Source organism: Musa acuminata, chromosome BXJ3-3 (genome assembly GCF_036884655.1).
Source record: "Musa acuminata AAA Group cultivar baxijiao chromosome BXJ3-3, Cavendish_Baxijiao_AAA, whole genome shotgun sequence".
Lineage (NCBI taxonomy): Eukaryota > Viridiplantae > Streptophyta > Magnoliopsida > Zingiberales > Musaceae > Musa > Musa acuminata.
The window spans coordinates 5,429,098-5,456,424 of NC_088351.1; the positions used below are offsets into that span (position 1 = coordinate 5,429,098).

General features: G+C 36.6%; 1 protein-coding gene across 3 annotated transcripts; it reads right to left on the reverse strand.

Moving 5' to 3' along the window:
- Positions 1-360: 360 nt before the first annotated feature.
- LOC103977605 (kinesin-like protein KIN-7D, chloroplastic) lies at positions 361-27,263 on the reverse strand. Of its 3 annotated transcripts, none has more exons than XM_009393169.3 (23): positions 26,072-27,263; positions 25,888-25,985; positions 20,893-20,982; positions 19,299-19,351; positions 15,805-15,870; positions 15,656-15,709; positions 14,739-14,798; positions 13,525-13,603; positions 12,359-12,426; positions 11,670-11,732; positions 11,357-11,461; positions 7,255-7,359; positions 7,065-7,172; positions 6,737-6,883; positions 6,079-6,261; positions 5,771-5,929; positions 4,859-5,086; positions 3,177-3,317; positions 2,970-3,095; positions 2,835-2,885; positions 2,568-2,615; positions 2,289-2,471; positions 361-989 (listed from the first exon to the last, which is right to left on the reverse strand). In XM_009393169.3, the coding sequence occupies exons 1-23, from the start codon at positions 26,701-26,703 to the stop codon at positions 486-488; spliced, it is 3,351 nt and encodes a 1,116-aa protein (XP_009391444.2). In that variant the 5' UTR covers positions 26,704-27,263; the 3' UTR covers positions 361-485. The 3 variants fall into 3 exon arrangements, with proteins under 3 accessions (XP_009391444.2, XP_009391445.2, XP_064996735.1); XM_009393170.3 differs by having other exon boundaries at positions 25,881-25,985; XM_065140663.1 differs by lacking the exons at positions 19,299-19,351; positions 25,888-25,985; positions 26,072-27,263.
- Between the last annotated feature and the right edge of the window lie 64 nt (positions 27,264-27,327).

Here is a 27,327-nt window from a genome sequence, read left to right on the forward strand (position 1 = left end):
TTTTTGTAGCTAATTATTTTTTCATCTCTTTTTAAGTAATTCTTTCACATATAGATGATGTCATTTCCTTTAGTGTAAAAGTTCATATTTTCTCTTTTAAGTATGAGCTTTGGGCTACCCTCCTTCCCTTCTTTCTCCTCTCCTTTCCATTCATGGATACTCTTTGGTGGTAGACATATATCCCCCCATCAAGTGGAGTGAAATGTTGGATGGTTTCAGCTTCACTGTCATCTGTTATCTTTACATATTTTCCAATAACATCTCATTACTGTGCACAAAAATGAAAACCTTTATGAAGTCAATACGTACCTTTCTTTTGTGGCCAGAAACTAATTTCAAACTGTAAATTTATGGCAACAATTGACAAAACCTGAATTCACATTGCAAACAAAGCTTAATTTACAATGATTTCTTTACACAACACACAGGTTATGGGCCTACGGAACACCGAACAATGATCACATCCCGCATTTATGTCTCTCTTCTCATGGATTGGAATCTAAAACTTCAGGTTCAGTTCCTCGAGAGTTCTTCAACTTTGCCACCAGAATCCACATGTTTGCCAGTTCATTCTCCAGGAAGGCCTCCCTTTGTTTTGATTCCTCCACTTTCTTCTGAAGCTCCGCTTCTCTTTGTTCCTTTTCTACAAGTGCAGCTTGTAGCTCTCTTTCATTGCTGGAAGTCACTTCTTTCTTGACAGTTGGCTCGTGCCGTTTTATGTGGCTGTCTCGTCTGGTATTCTTTGGTCCACTGCTCGCTCTCCGCTGAGCAGAGTTTTTCATGGAGGCCAATTCAGCAGCCAGCCTCTCGTTGTGGTTCATGAGTTTTGTGACTTCCTCTGATAGTGCCTTCAACTCTACACCTGCAGCTGAAGCCAACCCTTTCGCATATGCACTCTCCTCCACCAACTTCTGATTTCGGGCTTCTAGTTGGCTTTTTGCTTCGCTTAATTCAGATACTTTCCGTTTTAGTTCTTCAACTTCGGATACCTAAGGTATTAAATGAAGGCGACAAAAATTTACAAGGTGCTTGACTCTATTCAGAACGAAAAAAGAAGAGTGATGTGTAGCAAATTATGTTGTGTAGGGATGCATCATGAACAAAACTGTACCTACTTTTTGTGGCAGAAATGATAATTATGTTGAACTCTCATATTTGCACCAAAAAATTAGACTAGAGGAACTTTGATATTGTAATTGTCACAAGATATAACTGAACAGAAATAAAACACTATGTCGAAGTGGGCATGTCAAAAATTGTATTCTTTCACACTCGGATGAATTATCTGGTGACAAGCAAAAACTTTAAGCGTATGTCGCATGACCATATGCTATTTGAATATTAAAAAAACTGTCGATTATCTTCCTCCATAAAAGAGGGTTCCTTGAAGATGCTGATGATTATTTAGGTATCAAAAATTGATCACAAACTTCAATGTGATATTTGATCTTTGATTTAGGAACCCTGGAGAAGGTGTGTGAAGCCTCCAATGATTGGTTCATGCAATCAGGAACAGACTGCCAAGGATTCCTTCAACAAAGAGTGTCGAACATGAAATAATGAAGATTCTTGATACTCAGTGCGTCAGGAAAAGAAAATGCACAAGATAAAGTAAATAAATATAGAAGCAAAACACAATGAAAGCATCGTAATAAAAAATATAAAAACTTGCTTATAGCCATAAAAACAGCTATCTAGATGCCAGGAAAAATACTTGCAAAATGACAATAATTGGATCAGCTGATGTTTTATATCTAATATCAATATGTAAACATTAGTGTGCAAGTTTCAAACTAGAGTTTTCAACCAGTTTTTCAGTCTAAACTACTTTAGTTCATGATTGGACTGATTGTTTCGGATCCAAATATTGTTAAATGTTTAGATTTCTTTGATACTTTTTTATTGTTGATCAAATAAAAGAAGTATATACATTACAGTATTAAAAGAATTTCGGTTTTCGTCTACTTTATTCAGATGTTAGAAATAAAAAAAAAAAAAGACTTTTCATTACTTGACTTTTACACATTATAGCTTATATTTAGTGAAGCATATCTTTGATTTGCAGTCTCCATTATCAATTTTGAGGTGATAAGATTGATGCCTCCATTTTCTTAAGAGTATTTGAGCTTAACTCTCTCTCTAGTCTTTTTCTTTCTCTTTGTATATATTTTTAATACAAATGACCTTTTTCTAATGGTTTCATGAAGCAAAAATTATAGCACAGTGGGTGCTGGAGGACTATGAGCATTTAGAAAAATGCAATTGAATAAGCAATAAACAGTACTAACCAAATTCGCATGAGGTAGCAACTCTGCAGAAATATCTCTTGACAGTGTTGATTCTGTAATGCTTGTTTCTTCAAATAAATACTCTGATTTGACCCTCGTTGAGGAATCCTTCATTTCGAGAGATTGTGCAAGTTGTTGCTTCAAGGAAGTAATTGTTTCTTGCATTTCTTCACATTCAAATATCTGGTAAAGAGAGAGATTTTAGTGTTACAATCTATATGTAGTCAGCACAGAAACTGAAGCAACAACGAAAACTTGTAACTCTGTGTTACAACTTGCCTTTTGTTGCAGCTGATCCTGTATTATACTGTTATCTGCAGTCTTCACCTGAAAATGAGTTGCTACTATGTAAGCTCAAATTCATACAATGCACTGAGATATATACATTTAAAAAGTACTTCATAGATGTCACGTTTAACTGACAAAAATGACTGATAAAGCAGAACTTCAGAAAAACAAGAACTATCAATTTAAAAGTATTGCACACAAGGTGTCAAAAGATGCAATTAAATGCTAATCTACATGAACATGAAAATAAATGAGTACCTCTAGCTCAAGAGATTTCTCATTCAGTTGTTCTAGTAGTTCAGCATATGACTGTAAAAGGAAAAGTAACCATCAAATACTATTAGGTGGAATCAAGAAAAAACAGTAAATAAAGGTCATGAAGCAAAATTTTACTGGTGAAATCCCCGAGTTGCCCATTCTCTTTTGAGTCAATGAAACTGTTTTGGCCATTTGCTTTTCCAAAGAAGCAATTTGCTGGTTTTTGGCTTTTATCTCTTCACTGACCTTCCTCATCTCCATCTTCAGGTTCAAGAATCATCACATAAGGTCTAGACATATCACATAATTTTGTTGAAGGAAATAAAAGAGATAAGGAATTACTTGAATCTGTTCATTCTTTGGGTTCTTAGCAGCTTCATCTGAGAGTCGCTTTAAAACACTTGAATTAAGTGCTACTTCTCCAGCAAGAATCTTTAATTGCTCTTTAAGCAATTCAACATGGTCTGTAGTTTTGATGCTAGTCTGATATCAGATAAAGCGTGAAAGTTAACAGATTTCTGAAATGTAGAACCATTTTTTCATGAACATAAAAACAGACAGGAAGCATATAATGGCACAAAATTTCCAACTAAAGAAATTGTATTAAATTTATTTCTACATGAAGATAGTGAACTTCCACTAATTACTTCCTAATGACAAATAAAGTTTTTGTAGGTAAGCTACTGCTATTGTTTAAACAATGAAACCAACCTACATATTCTAAAAGAAAATTAAAAACAAGCATCATATGGCTTTTTATTTATTCTTAGTTTCTTCGTCGGGTAAGCCACAGGACATTCATGTTACCATAAATCTGATAAAGGTGCTCCTTTTCTTTCTGAGATAGTTATTCAGTTCCTACTTTGATTGTTAAACTAAATAGAAATGAAATTCAATCACAAATTTTCAAGTAGGCACAAAAACAAACATGATCATGCTACTTTGTAAGTTACTGTCAATTTTTCTTGTTCTTCCTCCAATCTAATTCAGTTACAAAAGTTTGTTAATAAATTTGCTCATGCTATCCAGCAATAACACTCTGTAAATTCAGTGTAGGAATTAATTTTCAATCTTCAATCTATGGCAATAAGTATTTTGGTCATTATCATAGCTCTGGAGAAAGTTACATATATTGATTTGATACCAGTATCAACAACTTGTTGGACTAGTACAGTACCAAGATACCAAGTGGTATATTGATTTGTGCTAGTTGTGAATACCTGAAGAACATAATAAAAACCAAGTGGTAATGAGTTGTCTGGTCCTCATCAGTGCATGGTCAGACTGCTAACTCTCTGGTACATAAACGATCTAACCCTGTTGAGCATTATTAGACTAACACATTTACCATGACCTAAAGAAGCTTGCCTGATTATATGATGCACAAAATGGCTGATGAGTGGCCTTGATGTAATTTGTGGTTCAATAATTGCCACAGACACCAACTTACTATCCTTACATGATATTAACTGAAGACAAATGGATCAGTGAATATAAAAAATCTATAAACTGTACCTATATGGGTGACAAAATAATTGATGTTGGTATAACATATTTTCAGTATAATTTTCTAGAAACAGACACATTCTAATATCCAAGCTAGTAATTCCTACTTTTCTTAATTGTTTAAATTTGTATTAAATGACGCTTCTCTGTCTCCATTTTCTGTTCCTCTAAGTAAGAACCTCGGCAATGATAAAAGCAGGGATGAGGTTTATGAGAAATGCGATACTTTGGCAAATAACTGCACTAGTGCTTGACTTTGCCACTGTTGGTCAACTGTCAGTGATAATATTTTATAGAATTTATGAAGATAGTAGTGGTTGTTGAAAGTGATACAGCTAAAAACAAGCTAGGTCATTATCATGACAAGTCTATCCATGTTCATTCATGATGTATCCTAAGATCATATAGGCCATTTTGGCAAGCTTGTTATTTCAAATCATCTGAAGAATTGAAGTAGATAGAATTTATAATACCCATATGAAAATTTATGATTTCAGATAATTTTGCTCATTGCATACCAGAGGTGTCTCTTGGGAAGAAAAATCATCTGCAGGAAGTTCCCTGTCATGCATCACTTCCAACAAATCAGCAGGAATTCTGTCTGGAACGAAGGAATTTGATATTCTGGCCTCTGAAGGGAAGTTTACACTCTCTGCATGAGGAGTTGAAGGTGCAGTGTATGACTTTGTTCTACTTGATTTGTCACCATCTGAACTCATCAATGTTGTCAACCCGCTATCTCGTTTCTGGAAGAAAAAAATTCAATCAAGCATGCAGTGAAAGATAGAATAATAGTAATATACAAGGTTCGCAATACCGTACCGTACCGGAGTTTCGACCTGGGCTCGGTACCGGTACGGTACAGTATACCGCTCGGTACACCCAGGTGTACCGAGCGGTATATTCAGGCATGCCGAGCACTGTAGCAGTGCCACAGTGCTACAGTACTGCTACAGTGTCGGAACGGTAACATATGGTCCGCGTACCGGAAGTCTGACGGACCGGTACGTACCGCCCGTACCGGGCGATACGGACCGGTACTGCAAACCATGAATATAACATCAGCCTACTATCAATTTCAACTAGCCGTAACTGTTAAAAATGGAGTATTTAGACATCTACAACCAAATGTCTCTTGTGACACAAACCTATGTGATAAGGCCATGAATGTGCTCTAACTATATGTCATTCACCCTTTATCATCGTGAATGTCTGCTGATATACTTTTTCATCATTATCATATTGCTTCTGTTCCTGATACAAATTGATTGTTCTATTGCTTACCGTACAGTATGACATCATTAAAATGTGTGAAGTCCACTACCTGATGGTAAAGAATATCATGTACTGAAAATTTATATAAATTATGTTCTGCAAGGAACACAACTTGAAAAGTTCATAGCAAGAAGCATCTACACAGCAAGGCATACCCGTATCTTGAACCAGTTTAGGAGTCCATGTTTTCTGTTCTTTTTCTCTTCCTTTGAAGCATCATCATTAGTTTCACCAAATCCTTCCAGGGGAGCATAAAAGACACCATTTTCATTATCTAATATCATATCTCGCCTTCGATATGGGAGATAAGCAAGCTGCAGGATCACATAATTGCCTAAATTAGGACATAATAGGACCAGTGGAAAAAGGTAATAGGGTATCAGTGGATATTTGGAACAGAATAATAAGAAGTTGATAGTAGATTATCTATTCAAGAATTCATGTGGACAAATTAAAACCAAACCTCCTCCTCTCCAAAAGAATGTCTTCGCCTTGGACCAGCACGTTGAGGAAATCTTGGAGATTGGTTTGCTTTTGTAGAGACCAGAATTAATTTTGTTAAACGTTGTATCCTTCCCAGTAAAGCAGCTTTAGCTTCTTCTTCTTGTTCCAGCCTCGACTGTAACTTGACATGACCATCTTCTAGCTTTTCATGTCAAACATTTGCACTAATCAAATTGGCAATGAACACTAAAGAACTTTAACTTTTACAAATATTCTAAAAAATTATTGGAACTGTAATCCCATGTAGGCAGTCAAATAAAATATGCTAATGCATTAGTGGTAAAAGTCCAGACTTCAAAAATAGTATGAAATTGGGGCCATACTAGCTGGTACTCTGGTAGCATACCAGTGCAGTGACAATCGAAATTGGTGCCATAACGACCCCGATACAGTACCAAAATTGATACCTGACAGAGACTTAATATCTTGTTGCAAACTATGATGTGAAATCATGAAGTGTCATTTGTGTAGCAGGTAAGTATAGAAACAACAAAATGTATGCACTGAACATCATGTAATGTCTCAAAATGAACAGGTTCATCAAGTTCAGATGTTACTTTATAAGCAAAGGGAAAATTACCGTACATGTGGTGCAAAAGTATGCAATGATGACCTACCTTTTGTTTTAGAAGAAAAATGTCATTTTCTCCAGAATCCTTTTGTGGAACAACTGTCACAATGCCTCTCTTTAACTGTTCTAGCTCTTGCTTTAAGCAACGGATCTCATTTTGGTACTTCTTTATTAGAGACTTTTCATCTATTATCTGCATCAATAAGCAGAACCATAAGGCAAGGATATAGATGAAAGCAATTAAAATGTGAATGAACTGTAAGGTTAGGCACACAAGGTACAATATTTGATAGATTATTAAGTCCACTCTTATGAAGATGATGAAAATTATTCTTCAATTATCAAGCGTCTACTTGGGTCAGATGAAAACATACCTTATTTTGTGAAGCTTGGATCTCAATGCATTTAGCACGATGAGCAAACTTCAGTGTATTATGTGTCTCTTCTGCATTGCTTGATGATGGAGTCACTGTACAGATGAGCTAAATAACAGGACAAATAAATTCAGAACTGGTCCATTAAGTTACTGATCTTAGAAAAACTTGTACAGTAACATCAACTTACGGAAACACGCCCTTGACCACTTAAAGAAGATTGGAGGAGTCGAGTTAATTTGGAATCTCTGTAGGGGATATGTGTAGCTTTCCCATCAGTTAATTTTGCAATTACCTGAAAAAGGTAGTGGTTCAGTAATTTTACTGGAAGATCTTGATAAATAAAGAGTGAATTTGTCCAACATTGATAACACGATGTAACAAAGAATTTTACAATATATCATAGAGGACAGGCCTTGGTACAATAGTAAGATTGCTCCTTTGCCACCTGAGGGACCAGGGTTCAAGTCACAGAAACAACCTTTTTAAAATATTTAAAAGTAAGACTGCATATATTAACTCACCCCAGACCCCACATTGACGGGAGCCTCGTGCACTGGGTACACACTTTTTATCATAGAGTTTAGTAGGTCATGCTGAATTAATGATTCCAATTCAATTCATGTTTATAAACTATCATGTAAAACACAACTATGATGAAAGAACTAGTAAAATTTCAACTAAAACTAGATCGATATGAAGAATAAAGGGTAACTTAGCGGGTTGAATAGAGGTTTGCCCTATTTCTTTCTTCCCCTTCTGCCTCTTCTTTCACCTTCTCCCTCAATCACAGTCGACTCCCTCTTTCTTCTCCCTCGGTCACCGTCGACGATAATGGCCTCAATCGACGGTACCGCTCAGTACCGGGCGGTATCATTCAGTATTGCAAACCTTGGTATAAAGTGAACATGATGCAACCCAAAGACAAGTAATTTTACCATGTTGGTGCAATTATGTTTATGCGCACATGATTATTACCTACACCTTTTTTATCTTAGCATTTCATTCTAAATAAATGAAATCAAACCAAGTATAGATAAGGACAAGTGACAACCATATAAAATGAAACTCCTAGGTTGAATCATAGGATACCAATCTCTGCAAAATTCATCATCAAATTACTGCCCTTGGAAGATTTTGGTGACCTGTGCCATCATGTCAGATAGATTGCTTTCTCAACATATGGCTTGTTCATGAGTGATGATTGGAGACATTTGCTAGAATCACACAAAGAATCTAAGAATTCTTTTAAAATCATTTACCAAGGATTTTCCTTAATAAAACATTTAGCTCTCAACTTTAAACTGCTCTGTCCATGTACTAACATTTAGTGTTAGCAGATGATGTTGCTATCCATGTATCCTGATTAGCCTAGGAATTTGTCATATAATGTTGATATAATTAGAGATTACCCTGGCATAATATTGGGAACATTGATAGATATATCACCTACCCACATCTAACACGGAAAAGAAGTGGTGATAACTATCAACTTATCCTCTGAATCTATAATCTCCTCAAGGCCTATGACATATTTGTGGAAGTACACGATTAACAAGACCATAGGACATTGGGTTGATCTGTCTCCTCCCAGTTACCTCAAGAGTACAATAACTTATTTATAGCTGGAGCATCCAGCTTATACTAGCACTCATCTTTTTAGCCCATCCAACATAGGAGTGCAACCTTATATCAAATACATCAGCATATCGACTTCCTCTTATATCTAATGGTTTTACGTCTTCCATAATCAACACGACCATCTTTGTTCTGATGTCTTCCTATATCAACAGTGATTTGCATCTTTCTTAGTAAACTCTAGCAAAATATCTCATATTACAAACAGAAAGCATGTAAAGTATTACGATCACATCCTTGTTATTCAACTGGTGATAACTAAACAAGGCCTAAGAATGAAGAATTTAAAATCATCCACCTACCATCAGTCTGACAAGGGTACTAAGCCTCAAATTCACATCATCATGATGCAAATCTAAAAGTCAAAAATAAAGTCCAACATGCTAACTTGAATTTCCTGCGGTGCCCTAATTCTGTAAGAAGGCCTCAAAATGAACAATTTTGGTTCTACAGTTACCTCTTAGATATTATTTCATAGGCTTCAACCGAATTGTTCATCTATTGCTGAATATCACTTTGAAACCCAATTATATTTAGGGGGAAATCATTTGGTTGCATGAAATGCTTCATTGCCTCCTATATATTAATCTTTAAGCCCAATCATTCCTTAACTTCAGAAATGCATGTGGAGAGTTCCTTCCAAATTTTTTGTCATAAATTTTAAAACCCATCCAGGAAGAAAATTATGGTCATCAAACTTGTAAGGTCAAGAAGTTCTTGTGTCATGTATGACTTAAAATGGCAGTATCTTTTAGGAAGAGACTAAGATTTGCTTTTCCTTGCACACCTACCCTTTCTTGCAAATATGATCGTCCCAATCCCTTTGATACACCCAAAGTGTTATAAATCATTTTATGAAGGTCATCATGTTCTCAAATGTTTGAAACTCCACTCGATCCATGTATAGGATACTGAATCTCATCATTACTCCTCACCATTCTTGTCTAAACCTGCCTTTGCACAAGATCCTTCTATCTAAGCAGTTGTACCCTTTTCTAAGGTCTTTAACTTCTAATAATTTTTTTAAATAGATTGTCTTAATAAACCAAGGAGTAGAAAATTTTCACTTCTCAGCTGCATAAAAGAACAAACTGACAGAAGGAAAAAAATCAAAGATAAAAAACAAAAAAATAGAATACTGACCAGAAAAAAGTATAGACCTTCGCTTTGATATATATGAGAAAACCTAGGACCAATAGTAGTCAAAAAGGGTACCTTGATCTCAAAGAGATGTTAAATCATAATAGAAAGAAGGCCTTTCACTGTCACTGAAAAATGTGTCTCAACTTGAAAGATAATGTAAAGACAATTGTTTCACATAAATCAGTAGAATTTCAAAATCAGGAAGCAGAGAAGGAAGAGAGAATGACAATGATTAAGCAAGATAATATCAGCTAAAAGAGATAATAATAGTGGAGAGAATAGAGAAGATAAGGATAGATCACCATAGTGATGGAAAATAGAAAGGGAAATCAAAGTTATTCTTCCCCAAGAAAAGCGTAACTAAGAAAAGTTGCTGTCCCTTCTCACAAATCCTAATAATACCCAGAAGAGAGAATAGCAATGAGAGGTTGGAGGTTGTATGGCATAAGAAAACATAAAGTGACAAGTTTTGCATAAATGCCGCAACTACATAATTGGGCATTAGCAACTGCTTCTTCATATGATCCCAACACACCACAAAGATGACATAAAAAAGGAAAAAAAATGAAAATATAGTTTGGTGGGATCGACAAAAGAAACTGTTAAATTAGTGTCAAAAAATCTAGACTATTGCCTCAATATAATTTAAATCTCGGAACTCTATAGAAACTAGACAAACAATTGTTCTCCCTAGACATCAATCCAACCGACACAAACTATCTAGTTTTTTTCAACATATAAGGCACATCCATCATTCCTTTTTTGTAGTATGGCAGCAATATTACCATACACAGACTGACAGAGTTTTCCTTTTGAGAAAAAAAGGAGAAGAATCAGTAGAACAAGAGAAAAAGGAAAATCCTTTATGAAAGTTTTAGGAAACAAAGACCATATATGACCAGGTCAACAAAAGGATTGGATTGATGGATCTTGAATAAAATAGTAACATAGCCTAAAGAAAACATAATGGCAAGAAAAAATCTATCTTGGGGATGACTTCCTATTTTTTGTCCAATCAGCTAGTTTCACCAAAGGTCCTTGCATGAAGTTAACAAGTATGTTTTTTGCCATTGATGAAATCACAAACATATATGCCCCTGGATAAATTAGTTTCATTCATTTATTCCAATAGTGATAAAACTATGGAGATCAGGTTTCCTTAGCAAGAAATCAAATACCTTACCAGAACCTAGTTGGACCAATACACCTTGGTACTACCGAGAATTATAAAAGATTGTTTAAAATGTCAGTAATACAGATACCTTAGTCGATATGGACCACTATTCATATTCATGTTCCTTGGCCTGCTCCAATCATGAAGCTCAGTGTTATCTATGATGAATGCATTTGCTACATGACTAATTCACAACAGGAGAGAAAATGATTACTGATGTCAGTGATACACATTCATGGCCATCAAAAGAAGAGAACTGAAAAATAGAAATGTAAAAATTCTAGCACACACAGATATTAAAAATTAATATTATGAAGCAATTATTCTAAGGTCTCACAGTTCCAAGAGTCAATAGGCTTTTATTTATATAAGCTCCCTCTTTCCGACGGACTCCAGTAGTTTCAGCCCTCGAGCTCTCAGAACCTGCGAGATCGATGAGGTTCTGCATTCCCAAGTGAAAAAGAACGAAGAATTACATAAGCAAACCATCAATTGATGAACTAGTGACAAAAGAAGGCATACAGCAAGACCAAGAAATTCCAGCATCTATGTTAGAAAAAGAAGTCTATGCTAGAAGCTTTTGTATGATGAAGCAATAGAGGATGAGAAAGCAACTACACAAATTTTAAGGCTGAGTGAGATAAACTTACAAGCTGGGAAAAATTAACTGCTCCACCTTCACCGCACTCATCACAAGGGCTACTCTCTATTGTCTGTTGGAAAGCCATAAATTTAAGTAACAAAATATAAGTCTGTAATTACTTGAATTACTGAATTAATCTGTTTAAGACTGTGATTAATGGTTCAAAAATGATTTTAAAGAGGCATACTAAATGATTTTCTATTCAAGGCTAATAAATATGACACCAGAAAGTATAAATGTAAATGCAAATTTCAACAATTTGACTATGCAAGGCAGCAACAATGCAGAGTTAAATGTCGGAGGCACAAGATGCAACTGAAAATATGGGGAATTCCAGAACTGAAGAATTTCTTAATTGATAAGCACTTGTAGTGTAACTAACATATACATGTTGCACTATATTTACAAATTAGTTGGTGAAGCATGAAAAGTCAAAATGTCTGTATTAAAGATGAACTAGGAAGAATTTGTATAGATCTCGTTATTGAAATCTATAGCTCATTTAAGTGCAGTATAAGTACCAGCGTCAAAATTGTAGGACTTTGGCTGCTTAGTAAAAGATACATGTTGCACTATATTTACAAATTAGTTGGTGAAGCATGAAAAGTCAAAATGTCTGCATTAAAGATGAACTAGGAAGAATTTATTAGAACTCATTATTGAAATCTGTAGCTCATTTAAGTGCAGTATAAGTACCAGAGTGAAAATTGTATGACTTCGGCTGCTTAGTAAATTGAAGTTATTGGACCCAACATGTCTGTGCTCTGTAATCAACTCAAAAGTCACCATCATTAGCATAATAAAGATGCATCAGAAGCATAAAAATGAAAATATATACGGTGCTTTGTAACTTCACAACCACGCATATAGTAAGAAAAACTTTTTTTCCATGTAATATACCTTAATCTGGTACAGGGATATAACTAAACAAGTTCTTATTTCAAATGGTCTAATTTCTAGTTGGCCACAATCTCCTACCTCCCATCACCTGCAATTGCTTCATCTCTTCTTGAGCCCTAATTTCTATGTGTTTTCCCTCTCTCCCTCTTTGCATGACAGTACAGTCATAATCCACTCTGTCGCCCACCCTCAGCAAACTACTCCCGAATCAGTGGCCCACAGCCCAGCTCCTACAGCTTGCCTCCTACCATCCGCCGCCGCCTCATCCACAGTATTTCTGTTTCTCCTCCTTTTCCTTGTTCTGCCTTCTTCCTTCTCCTCCATTCTCCTCCTTTATTCCTCCCTCTTCCTCCCCTCTCCCAATAGAACAATGCCTCAGTATATGCTGACGTACCATGTGTTGGTACATCGGCATGAATCAGACTCACGGCCATTATCCAGTAAAGGTTCTCGGTACAAAATTACGAACCTTGACCGGAAGTGTCTGACTTTGAAAGTTGACTGTCGTATCTAGAGGATAGGTTGATTACCCTAACTTGGATATTTGTCAAACTTTTTGAATGTAGATTTTAGTACAAATAAAATGTTGTGATAACCAATAAACCTCTTCAGATCCGAATATGTCCTGTTAAAGTATTTTCTGATAGATCACATTTTTACCACAATTGAATCTGAATTTTCATATGTATTTAGTAAAACTATTTTTCCATAATTATCCCAGAATTATTTTTGTTTATATGCTGAATCAAACACCACTATAGGCATCTAAATCTGATTGGCATGTCATCCCAACCAAAAAAAAAACCTAAGTTACAGCTAGATAAGAACGAGAAATGAACAGGAAAAGATATAAGATAACATCATGTTGAAAATGCAAATAGCTAACCATCTATGAGTCAGTATGCAAGAACAAATTGTGTATATATATGTTGACCTATAAAAAAGTCAACTGTAAAGTTCACCTTCTCCAGCTGCTATAAGGGACAGTGCATGTGCAGGAGATAGGACAACTTCCTCCTTAATACCCTCAACAAATGTTCCCTGTAAGAAGTAGCCATTAAGTCTACAGGACCTGTTAACTGTCAATTTATAACAAATTTAGGAAACCTGTTGCAAGGCCTACGGACATCTAATTATAATAAGAGAATTCATAGGAGATGCAAAAGTTATTAAACTAAAAGTCTGTTTCTTCCTTCAAATATCTAAGAAAATCAGCCATGAAAACATCTGTGAAAATTTTGGAAGCCATGTGGATGCTATGCTACTTGATGTGCTATTTGTTATATCAGCTCGATGGGCTGAAAAGCTAGTCCGTGGCAGATCTGCGTGTCTGCCCAAGTTGCACACTCAACCTAGCACACAAAGGAGCACTGTCACAGAGATGACAGCAGATTCAGGTTATAAATATATTGTTGTAGGTGGCAGATCCTCCCATCGCCAGCGTCCCTTCTTCTTTGCCTCATTGCAGCCATCTTCCCCCCAGTGCTGGCGGATTCTCCCAAAATCTTCACGCCCCCTCGCACCCAACCCGCCAACAACAACAACAAAAAAACCACACTGCTCTCTGATAGCTCCCCTCCCTCCTCCCTCTTCCCCTCCCAACCGCTGACAATTACCCACATCAACCCAACCGACAACAATCAGACAGCCACCTCAGCCAACAGCAACCCTCTTCCATACCTCCTCCTCCCTCTCCTTCTCTTCGGATCCTTCATCCTTGCTCCCCTCTTCATACCCAACAACCCCCTCTCCATCCTCCTCCTTCTGCATTAATTATTTTATTAATATAGATTTAAACAATATAATTTGGTCCTTTAACACTGTGTTATTTTTGTTTATTAATACAGATTTAGACAATATTATTTGATCCTTTAAATTAATACTATTGATCATAATATATATATTTTTAAAATTTTAATATTTGGGAGCACCTCACTTTACTCGGGTATTTTGGCCCCTTGGCACCTTTTAGCACCTCTCGCCTTTGACTATACTGGCTCAAATATTTATTTAAGCCCATACATTAAGTGCTCATAGCTCAGAGTTCACATATCATGAAAGACAATTGCTTTGCCAATAACAACATAGACATTCAAAATAAAACAACTGCCAAACTTGTACTAGTAAAATTAACCATACTTGAAAAAAATAAATTAACCATATACATAAAGTGTACCTGAGAGTCCTCTCTGATTCGCAAGTTCTGTCCTGCTGGATTTAGCAAATCATTAACAACCTGGATCCATAAGTTTCAGTAAGTGAAAATGTAAAATGATATATACTTACTGAAAAGGAAAACTAATTAATTGACAATTTACCAAAGCTCATGAAGCCATATTGCTAAAATTTTGAAAGTTTGTCACAGAATTCATGAAACTCATCAAGGTTAACAAAACAATATATCATGATGTTACATATATTTTAGATACCAGTACAAGCATGACCCTGTACCTACAGAAATGTGTAAATCATGTGTACATGGTCAGATAGAAAATCTTCTCCTTAACTTCTGGGTGGACTGGTAGGCTTCTCATACAAGTACTTATAAACTTATTTTCAAAAGTCTGCAGTTATCTACTTACATAATTTTGAAACTGTTTAGTGAAATTATTCATTTCTTGTAGTTGCATCTACAAGTTATCCAACACCAATAATAGAGCCATGCACAATTTAAGACTCCAAAAAGAAAGACTCTTTCTTTATGTTCTATATACTAATTACTGAATATATATATAGTTTTAACTTTTAAGCACATGAAAAGTAGTTGTGATTAAAGAGATTTTAATGTAGGAAAAACTCCTGCAAATTTGTGATCTCTGTTTGATACAAGTAATTGGTTTTGTACAGAGGCTAGCAGAAAATGGATTTATATATGTAGTATGTATGCCTTCAAGAGATCAGGTATTCCTCACAAATTTTGGAAAAATTATTGGATGCTCTAAATATATATATGAAATCAGAAGCATAAAAATCCTCAGCAACAAACTACAGAAAAAGAGAACACACCGAGTCACAAAGAGAGGGGAAAATAAACTTCAAGTTATTTTGCAGAAAAATAAGCCAGCAACAGATGCAGGAGTTTCTGAAACAGACCTCATTGTAGATTTCCAGGTATGATACACGAAGAAGAAACTCACGGCTTGGAGTCTAGAACCAAAAGGACATAATTAGATGATTTCTGTAGAAAGGATTCCTGAACTTATTGAAAAGCATTTCAGAGATGGAGAACCCATCCAAATAACCTCTTGTATGATGCTAAATGCATCTTTTACAGCCAATGGTATGATTCCTGGGGACCTTTGATCTCCCTGACAAAAAGAAATGGATATGAGCTTGTTATATAATTTTCCAACTGCATACTGCAAAGTGCAAACATCAAGTTCTATTAGACTAATAATTGTGTTTATGTCCTAATTTTACTACCAAAGCTACAAGGGAACTAAGATCATTTTTGGGGATGCAAGAACTTGTGATGGACCAGGTCTGGCTTCTGATTGACAGTTTTTCAAATGCAAACTTAGCAAACTATATGAAAGGAAAACATGAATTGCAATCTTAATCCATATTGGTTCCAACAGACCAGTGTACTACTGATAAACTACATTAGAGCAAGATTCCTCTAACATTTCAATGCTGGTGACTGTTGAAGAAAAAAATATCAGACAGCGAGAAGAGTGGAATGATATTATATTATATTATATTATATATGCATATTTTTGTGTTTGTATATATACCTGACCTCCTGCATTGCATGGTCATAGAGTTTGTGCTACTTGGACCAAAAAGGGTGCACAGTTTGAGTCCTAAAACCTCTATAATTCTTTTCTAATCATTGGACTAATTCAGTTATTGGACTGGTCTAATGCAAAAATGAATAAAGAGATGGGTCTTATTCATTACAAGTTTTTGTGCCAAGGGCATTCACAGATGGTATCTTACGATATTTGCTTGCGATTTAATGCCAAGTTCAAAATGGAATGTACCTACAAGGTGTTTTTCTTGCATGAAAATTCTGGTCAACATGTTTTTGTTCCAGACATGTGATGGTCAATATAGACTAAATGTTGAATGGTCATTCATCAACATGAGATGCACTCAGCATGTACCAACCTTAAGTTGCCTGGAATGGGAATCCTGAATTATGAGTACCTCAGATTTGTTACTTTTTCTTATCTTGTCAAGATCAAAATTAGCCTAGTAGCAAATATTTTATCTTTATAAGTGAAAATCCAATAGCCTATGATGATTGCAATCAAGGTTTTTAAGTTCGACTGATACTGATTTGGGCAACTGATTAGAGTGGTATGGTACTTTTAGACCACCTGTTATCATTGAATAAATAATAATAAATAATAATATTGATCTGTGCCAACCTAAATATGGTCTGATCCAGCTCATCAAATGTAACTACCAATCTCACATGTATTTAAGACCTTGATTAAGATGACGGTAATCCTCATTGTACTAATTTCTTGCTAGATTAATTTTATACTCAAGGTACATGGATAGGCATGATCCGAATTTACGTTTCAGGAAAGTTTCAATTAGTACTAATTCCAACTTATCCCAGCCAAGAATTGGGCAGCATAGAAATTCTGGTCAGACACCCAAAGCATCAGGACTAGGGTCCCTAATGTATGCTTGGAAGTGGGAAATCCCTGGACTATGGACTTTGAAATTCCAGGATGAACATAAAATAAGCATGAAATCCCCTTGCCACAACAAAAACAGAATGTAAATAAGTAGTCAAATGGGGATTTTACTGGGAACTAGGAATCCCACTTGGAACTTCAATAAAAACTCATGAATTCTAATCCCCATACCAAATGTGGTCTTAACGTTCCAGTTTCAATTTTAGTATGTTGTTGAAGCAAAATGCTTCAGTATTTTGATAGTTCTTGATCATGATGAAGCTCTATGGTTTGAAAGATATAAAAAATGTTTCCAAAAACAGTTTTTCTAAACATAAGCAATCTAATTCAATTTTGCATTAATCAAATAAGTTGATAATTATTTACCTATCTTTGCTTCAAAAGGAAAAAATAAAAATGATAAAAATGAAAATATAGAAGACTTTTTATGATTTATGAAGTTAAAGAAAAGCCAAACCCAATTATGAAGTAAAAAAAGTTACCAATGAATGATGAAGGTTGCACTCCATTAAGAAAATATCTTTTGTCAATGAAAGTAAAAGCAGGGCTTATAACAGACTCGTTACAAGTTTCAAAAATTGATCAGAACCTTATGATATCAGTATACGAGGAGATATATTGACATGTACCACCCAATATCACCACACAAAAAATAATAATAAATTAAATACCAACAAAAATCAGCCTTGGCTGGACCATGAAACAGTACCCCCGAACACCCCCCAAAAAAAAAAAAATCCAGTACTTTAAACTCTGAGTAAAAGGTCTCAAAATTCTAAGACACATGATTTTACAGTGTCATGGATTCAATTAGTCATTAAGTTCATGTATTTAAATTCTTAAGAATGGACCTCTTTGTTGACCTTTGCCCACGAAGGCTTCATGGAATCCCTAGGCCCAAGCAACTAGCAGACTCACCCAATTAAGATACCAAGAATAAATAGAAATCAAGGATTACAATCTTGTATCGGGGTATTGTATCATTCCCTAGCAGGAATAGTACGTACCAACCAGTACCAATGTACCAAAACACATACATAGGTATGTACCAAAGACTCAAAGAGGAAGAAGAATGAGAAGGAAAGTAAGTAAGTCGCAGTGGAGGAAGAGGAAGGAATAAGAGGCAGTGGAGGAAGAGGAGGATGAGGGAGAAGAGTAGGCAGTGAATAGAATGAGGCGGAAGAATACCCGAGGACGCGAGAGGGCAGCAAGTTCGGCGGACAACAGCTAGATGAGGGAAGGTAACCGGGAGCAAGAAGAGGGAGAAGAGGGAGATAGCCAGCAGTGAATGGCAGTGAGATGAGGGGAGGTAAGTAGCAGCAAACAGCAAAAACAAGAGGGGTCTGCAGTGAAGAGGGCTCATGATCGTGAGCCCTAATTTCAACCCTTTTAAAGTTCTTCTCTAAATTAGACCGAATCACCCATAATGGGGGCAATCCGCATAACACTTCACGCTCAGACCAGGAAATATTGGTTGGTACGTACAGGCAAAAAGGAGTTCCATGATAAAAACACCAATTAAAACTTAGTTATTAATTTGTGCATTTCGAAGCATATTTGATGTGAGTATAAATATTAATATATGTATAATTGGGCATCTACGTCAATTGTTCTTATATTTTTAAAGCACAAAAACTACAAGAAACTAAAAGGATTAAGAAAACTCCCTAAATTTACTTGGGTTAGAGAAGATGTTCAAAAGGGAAATGAAAGAAACTGGGTAATTCAATTCTCTGGTTTGCTGGGTATACACCACTGGAAGTTGGTAAGGCCAGGTATTTTAATCCTTGTTTCATTCTGGTTTCAGTCAATCTTGGCAATACAAGCAGAATTGTCAGGAAACTAGTTTAATTTTAACTAGTTATGCTATACTAGAGATGATATTCCCTTGGTTTTTTCTTGTACAATGCTGAAATTTAAACCATGCTTTCATGTAGTTGCATACAGATTTAGAAAGTAATAAACCTAGGTCAGAGGAATGGAACAAAGCAGAAGAAATTGAATACCAAGCATCAATAACATTAATACTGCAAGTTTCCCTGCATTGTATGTGAGAGCCTAGGTACAAAAGTTGTGACCCTCACATGCATTGTATGTGTTTTGCCACTGCTCGTAACCCCGTAAGCAAAGATTGTGCCTGTGGAAAGATATTAGAGAATGTTCAATTAAGATTTATTGACATTTTGCAAGACAACAGTGCAGTTATAAGTTGGTATAGGTCTTATATGTAGACAGTCATGCTTCCAGGTCATTGTCATCAGATCAAACCATATTATCTGCTTTTAGGCATAAAAAATGCTCTACTGCCTCTACATACAAAGCAACACAGAGGCCTAGTAATTTGTAATTTATTATTGTTTTGAACTAATCTATAGCTTTTACTTTTTTCTTTGTTTTATAGGGAATTTCGCTGATACTGAGCCCTTCCTGTTTGAAACTTGGTACCTTTCATTGCATGGGTTATTCTACAACTCAACTTTGTACTATATTCAATGGTCACTAAAATAAGTAACTGAGGATCTAGAGTGTTCCAATTGAATTTTGTAAGTGGACCCAAACATCAGTTGCAAGTACAATAACAGGGTTTATGCAAGTAAGTTGTCTCCTAATTTTTTTAGTCATCTGACCTCAGTTCTTAATAGTCAACCAATACTAACAGAAATGATCTATGAACCTAGAAGGATTTCATCTTTTGTTTTCTTTCTTGATAAACCAATTCAAACTAATTTCAATTGAGCTCAGTTGAAAAGACCCAATTTTCTGAACTCTAGCAGAATAAATATGTTTCAACAAAATTAACCAAAACTAGAAGAAGCTAACTGAAATGAAATTATGTTGAATTTCTGTATGGTGTAGGTCAAGGTCAATCGGTTTTGAGTTCAACAAAAAAAAAATTAAATTAAAATGGTTTTTCTGTTTTTTGGTATTTACTTGCATAGGAGCTGTTAGTAACACTCTTAAGAAACTTAAATTTAATCCACCAAAAGAAAACATGCTATTAGTGTATATAAATTGTTGATCATTGGAGAGGAGATTTAATTATCAATTCATTATATAAAGCAATTTTGTCTGCAATGAATATGACATCAGCTGTTAATGTTATTGCCCAAGCAAGATAGCAGAGAACATAGTTTGTGGATGACATATATGGTGGTACTTTGTAGATTGTACCAAGTTTTGGCATAGCATGACAGGCTAGATGTGTCTTGTTCATCAATGATTGACACTTGGCATGCCATATGACTATCTGACAAGAAAAAAAACATCATTTTGAAGGAAAGTAAGTCATAACGATTTTTACTCTTCAATATTAACATAAAAAGCAATTTTTTCTTCAAATTCAATAATCCATCACTTACCCCAAACAATATTTCACTAGGTTGTAGCAATATAATGTGCAAGGAAAAGTTATGAATGACATCAGAGGCAAATGAAGAGGACATTAGGTTCAAGTTTCATGCCTGATTAAAACTTAGAAGAGCTAAAAGTTCTTCCAAACCATGCTTTATCACCATAGAGGATTAATTTGTCATCATAAACCCAATGGATATGCATATATATTTATCTAAATAACATGGCCAAGACCAGCAAAGATCTCCAGGTTTTTCCTTAAATCCTCATTCTTCAAGATCAATGCCAAAGAAAAGAATATAAACAAGAATATAATATGCAATTTACCATTTACACCCTCCATAGCACTGCTAACAACATGCTGAGCAGCAACATCATACACATGTCGTGTTGTTGTTGTAGGTCCAAAAACACGATCTGGAGATTCAGATTAAAGCAAATAGTCAAGGCCAGCTTTCCTATGCACTTAAGGAAAATGGAAGCACATAAACACATCTGTGCTTAATACTCAAAAACTGTACAGAAACATTTGTAGAAAAAACAAAACACAAATTTTAAATTTAAATATCCAGTATTCCTCATGAAATAAATATACACCAATCTTATAACTTCGAACTAATAACATGTCTGTGACATATTCTAGGTCAAGCAAATCCATGGAATACTATTACGCAGCAGGAGCAATTGAATTGGAATAGCAGTATAACAATTGAAGGAGAAAACAGCATAGAATTACGAAAGCATAAAAATAGTAAAATATTATAATAACATTATATGTGTGTGTGTGCATACGTGCGCATGCATGTGTGCTTGAAGATCTTTTAGATACCATTTCAATTGGTATCTAACTTTTCACTAAAAGCCATACTAAAGATAACTGTAAAATAGAAAAATTCTGCAAAAGATAGCAATCTTTAAAATAAATATGATATTTAATAAAGTCATTGTGAATGTCTCAACTATTGCATGTTTGTGGTATAGAAAGACTCAAGTTATCTACCTACAATATTAAGAAGCCTTGTCAATGAGGTTGCTCGTTTGTAACCTTGATGATCATAGTTAAGAGCAAGGTTTGCCGGACCGGTACGTACCGCCGGTACGGGCGGTACGTACCGGTCCGACAAGCTTTCGGTACGCGGACCGCCTGTTACTGGTCCGGTACTGTAGCAGTACTGTAGTAGTGCTACAGTGCTACATTACTACAGTGCTCGGCACGCCTGAGTATATCGCTCGGTACACCTGGGTGTACCGAGCGGTACACCATACCGTACCGGTACCGAGCCCAGGTCGAAACTCCGGTACGGTACGATATTGCGAACCTTGGTTAAGAGTCATAAAAGTTATCAACTTAATTATAGGATTAAGGTTGAATATATTGACCCTCCCTAAAACTTGCATTAGTGGAAGCCTCATGTAATAAGCTCTCCCTTTTAGATGAGCCTTATTGTAGCACTGATGTGGAGTTTTGGATCAAGGTATGCAATACCGTACTGTACCGGTGTTTCGAGGTTGGCTCGGTACGATAAGGTACTAGCATACCGAGCGGTACACCAGGGCGTACCAAACGGTACACCAGGGCTTACCGAGTGATTTCTTCTTACTGTAGCAGTGCTACAGTGTAACACTGTAGCACTGTAGTGCTGCTACAATATATTATTGTAGCACTGTAGCACGCTCCGTCCGGTAGTGGACGGTCGACGTACCAGTATACGGTCGGACCGGTACATACCGTCCGTACTGGACGGTACCATTCGAAATTGCATACCATGCTTTGGACATTGCAAAAAATAAAAATAACTTATAAAGAGAATGCCCAATGGCCAAAGCATTTTGGATTTATCCCAAAATTCATGGCATCTCTCTTCTTTGCGATGATATACCTCCTTATATCCTTTATTTCACGGTGGATTGCAGATGTTGCAATAATCGTGACAAACAGAATTTGACGGTTGTAGGCTTGTAGCATCTTACTATTAGTAGCATCTCCTACATTTTATGTTCATAATCAAAGGTTTCCGTTTACCTTTCCTCCAACTCAAGCTTCCCTCGTCTTCTCTTCCTCTCTTTTGCATTCCTCTCATTCTTCTTCTTATTAGATCAGCTAAAACAAACTATCTTGGACTGACTCTTAACTGATTTCCAATCATAAGGTCAAGAAATCAACCAAAATACCACTGGCCTTGGATGGTACTGATATAAACATGTGTATTGTGTCAAAATCAGGCAAAACAAGAAGAATTTATATTAATGAACATTTCATTTTGTCAATCCATTCTGACTTTTGAAATTTTTGATATACAACATTAAGATTAAATATCAGACACAACTGTAATCTATCGAAAACATTAGATCCTACATCTATTAAACACATATAGAGAGCAATGTGTTAAGTTCTTTCAATTTCCTTAAGGCTCAATATTTAGATAAGTTTTGTGATTTCTTGGATACCCTAGTAGTCTTGTAAAAATGAATCAAAGATTGTCTTCCCATTTTGGTTTTAATTATTATTTATTGCTCCTTTCAGTCATAGGAAAATATAGTTAGAGAGCAAGGATTTTTGAGGATGCTTCCAATTACATACCTTTGATGTGAATGTAGTAAGGATTAAAAAACCAGTCAGACCAGTCTGTATTGACTAATCATTACACCAAAAACAGGGATGCAGGCTGGCGATTTCATGTACTCCAGGCCAGAACAGTTGTTACAATGCAGTAACCATATTGAACCGAGCTTAGCACCTGGTTCCCCTTGTCATTTTTCTACTTTTTTGACACCCAATCTCCTATCTTGTTTTCTCTCTGTTTCATTTCTCTTTATATCTCTCTCTCCACCTCTGCCTCTTCCTCTTCCCCACCACCTTGCTGCTGCTGCTGCACTACATCATTCCTTTTGGGCAGCTATTCCCACATAAGATACAGCAAAGCACCAACAGAAAGAGCTTTTCCCAATGATGCCTTTCTTCAAATAAGCCTAGAGATTTTGTTTTACAAATCTCAAAAGCCTTTATTCATTTCAATCACCATTTTACAATTTTTCCCTTCATCCAATTCAGTGACATAAATTAGCCCAACCTGATGCTGCTTTTCATGCCATATGCCAAGAGCATTCCAGAATATAATTTTTATTTTTCCTGCAAAGTATATTTTAAAACTAAGATCGATACTTGTCCAAGTATTTTGTATTTCTTAATATTGTTCATCCATGAAGTGTTCCTCCTATGGATGGTTTCTTTGTGTAAAACCATTTGTTAGAATACGTTCACCATTTTCAGTAATCACAAGGACTGGAATGTGTAAGACTACATCTTGCCTAAAAGTTTTAAGCAAGTAGAAGATATGACATAACCATAAGTCATAAAATCCAGATCGGACTGGCTGGTTGGACCAGGAAAATTGAGAATCAGATTCTCAACCAGTTTCAGTCACCAATTAGTCCATTTGAGCCTTAAAAGGACTAAAATTTCCTCAACTCCTAATTTATTATCAAAAGTATTACAATTTTTTTTCTGGAAGCATCTAAGAATTTTTATTACAAGGATGAAAAAAAAAAATCCTATTATATTTGCTATTCTCTCGTCCTCTCGACATGCTTATTCTCTTATGGTTGCATCTACCATCCTCTTTCATTATATTAAAAAATATTTTAAAATTTTTATCTATATGTTTTATATTTTTAACATAACATATAATAATATTCATTTTCAAAGAACTGTATTAAACTTGCAGCCCAACCAGTTGACTTATCTATTCAGCCAAAGATCCAGTACCATGATACTTGACCAAGTGGATGTCCGATCATGTTCTAATAACTATGGCCATAACACAAAGCCCTAGTATATGTGTATGCATACATGAGTATATATAAATGCACATTTGTATATATATATGCTTCAAAAAGATATATATTAAAAATAACAATTATTCTAACAAGAAAATGTTAAGTAATAAATTCTCCAATTAATATAAGCAGTTACAAATATTTTTAATGATCTATGTGAAACGAACCTTATTCTTATCAATGTGTTCAATGTGAGCACTATCGTGGAAGAGGTTACTAACAGCATCACTTCATTACATAGGACATAATAAGGAAAAGAGCAAACCATCATGAGTTCATTGAAATGATGAATCAGAAGGGTCAAAATAAGTAGAACTAAAATTTGATTGAAAACAAGAATTACTTGGTTAAGTCTGCAAAACAATCAGTCAGAAGTAACATTTCCAATAAGTAACAAAAAACAGTTTCATATGTTAAAACGGATGTTGGATTCTGCAATGAAACGTTGAAAATGAGACAAAATATAGATAAGGTTATGAGTCCATAAGAAAAGATGAAGAAACAGAATTTTGATAGGACTCAAAAGTATTGGAAAGAACAAGAATATCATAGACCAAGATGAAGTGTTTTATAATAAATAGGCCTACATATTGAAAAATAATTCATTTAAATTGAGCACCAATAGTTCAGAATTAATATTTAAGGTGGTTGAAATATAAATTCTGATTATAGATATTCAAGTATCTTCTTTTTGTCTGACTTCATAAAAATTTCCACCGTGCTAGTTCATCAGGGTATTTTTCATATTAATAAACGTGGATGCAGGATTGCTGAGCATAAGAGTGTCATACATACCAAACAATCCAAGGACTAGCAATAATGATCCACCTAGGCTACCCGGCATGCTACTTTGATTGTTGTATATAGGCACATGATAGTGATTTATCCACTGATAATCAATAATGAAAAAAAAGAAAATTATTTATAAAGCACTAATAGCACAGATTAAAACCAAAATGACATGCTGGTTAAATGGTTTAACATAAAATACAGCTAACTGTGCTTAACACGTCTCCAAGAACAACAAGAAACAAGAATGAATTTCACAGAGATTAGTTCATGTGAAATTTTTGTAGCCATACCACCAGTGGAGGAATTCAAATACAATCTATGTCTTGGCAACTGAAAATACATCAAATTGCCAATCAGTTGACTAGCAAATTTGATGTTAAATACATACTCAATTTATGGTTTTTCTTTAATACTTTGACAGAATACTTTGCTTGCAACTTCGGCAGAGAATCCTGCATCTTAACAGCGAACAGTCTGAATTTTTGACCTTTGAACAATCTAAGGGTGAATATCGCAAAAAATATACTTGGGGCATGACCCAGTACAAGTGGACCATTATATCTCATGCAAACTGCCAAATTGACCAATTGCACAAATACCAATTATCAAAATATAGCAGGCAGCAAAAGCAAAACATGTTGGTAGCATACACCAAAAATGCACCACAAATTAAACGCCATACATACCACGTACCATAAGCATATGCCAGTGACGGATTATGCTCGCTGCGAACGATCGTATCCCCATCGGCGTACCACGCAATCTCCTCTCCTTGACGAATCTCACGTGGGCTACATGTCAAACATCAAATCAAGCCAAATTAAAACACCTCCAAGCAATGTGTAAAGAGGAGAAAGCGAATAGATCAGATCCCAACCTGAGAGGCCGGAAGCGAACCGTGACTGTCACACTCTCTTTCGATCCCTCCATATCGAACGCCTCACTATCCCCGCAGAAGTACTGCGGCTTGTCCCTCACCGACGAGGACGCCGGCGAGCTCTGTCCGTCGACGGAGGCTTCCGGCACCTGCCTGGAAGACGAGGTCGTGGACGAGGTCGGCGAATTGGCGGGTTTGGACGAAACCTGCGCTGACCTCCTCTGCCTCGAATCCGGCCGCGACGCCATGGCGGGCTCGATCCGACGCCCTCCCCGACGTAACGCCCAAAACCCCTTAGTTAAGAGGCCGTCAGCCCGAGGAAAACCGATAAGGGAGGCGCGGGAGCTCCAATCGGAGCCGCATTGGCCGAAAACCGAGGGGGGACCGATCGAGGGGCACCGAAACCTGAGAAGATTTGGGTAGAGAAGGGGAGGCGATCTCGAGGGTCTCCTTCTTGTCCTGGAAGCGACACACTGGTGCGCGATAGGGAGAGTAAAGAAAGAACCATGTAAAGAGAAAAAGGTCCCCGTCTCTCTCTCTCTCTCTCTCTCTTTCTTTCTCTCTGCCTGCTCGATCTCTCGGCTTTTATTCCACACAGGCGCGCGGAGGCGAGAGCCGAAAGGGATGCTCATGGTAACGGGCACTTTCACGGAACAAACCCGCGTCGTACCCTTCTCTATGACTCCGGCGATCCAACGCCACACGTTCCGCCCATCGTCGTTGGACGGCAGATCTAACGCCCACCGCGTAGGAAATTGTGTGCGGCAACGAAGAGGGAGACGGGCTTGTCTTCCGCCGTGGGGGCACCCTCACATGCCGCCCGTGCCGCCGGGCTAGGGCGTCCTGAGTACGGGGCTCAAGGAGCCAACCATGAAGCGACGCGTGGCGGGCGCGGGGCCTTCGGGTGCGCACCCCACAACACGGCATCCCGCTCCTGCCGGGTCGTCGGCTTCCCGCGTGGCTCCGTGCGCCACGGCCACCACTTTGGTTACGAGGTTCCGCGACAATAAAGCCAAGTCAGCGCCTCGCGACGAGGAGGGCAGCATCACTAGAGGAGGATAACGCTAGGTGATCCGGCGCGACAGGAGAAAGGAATCCGAAACGGGGGTGGGCATCACCCAGGACGCGTCCTTCTCCTACAGCACAGTGTGGGTTGGTGTCATTGTCCTCCTCCTCCTCCTCCTCACCTTCCCTTTCGCCACTATGGACGAGAAGGTCGAATGACGGCATCGACGTGAGGAGTGAGTGACATGACG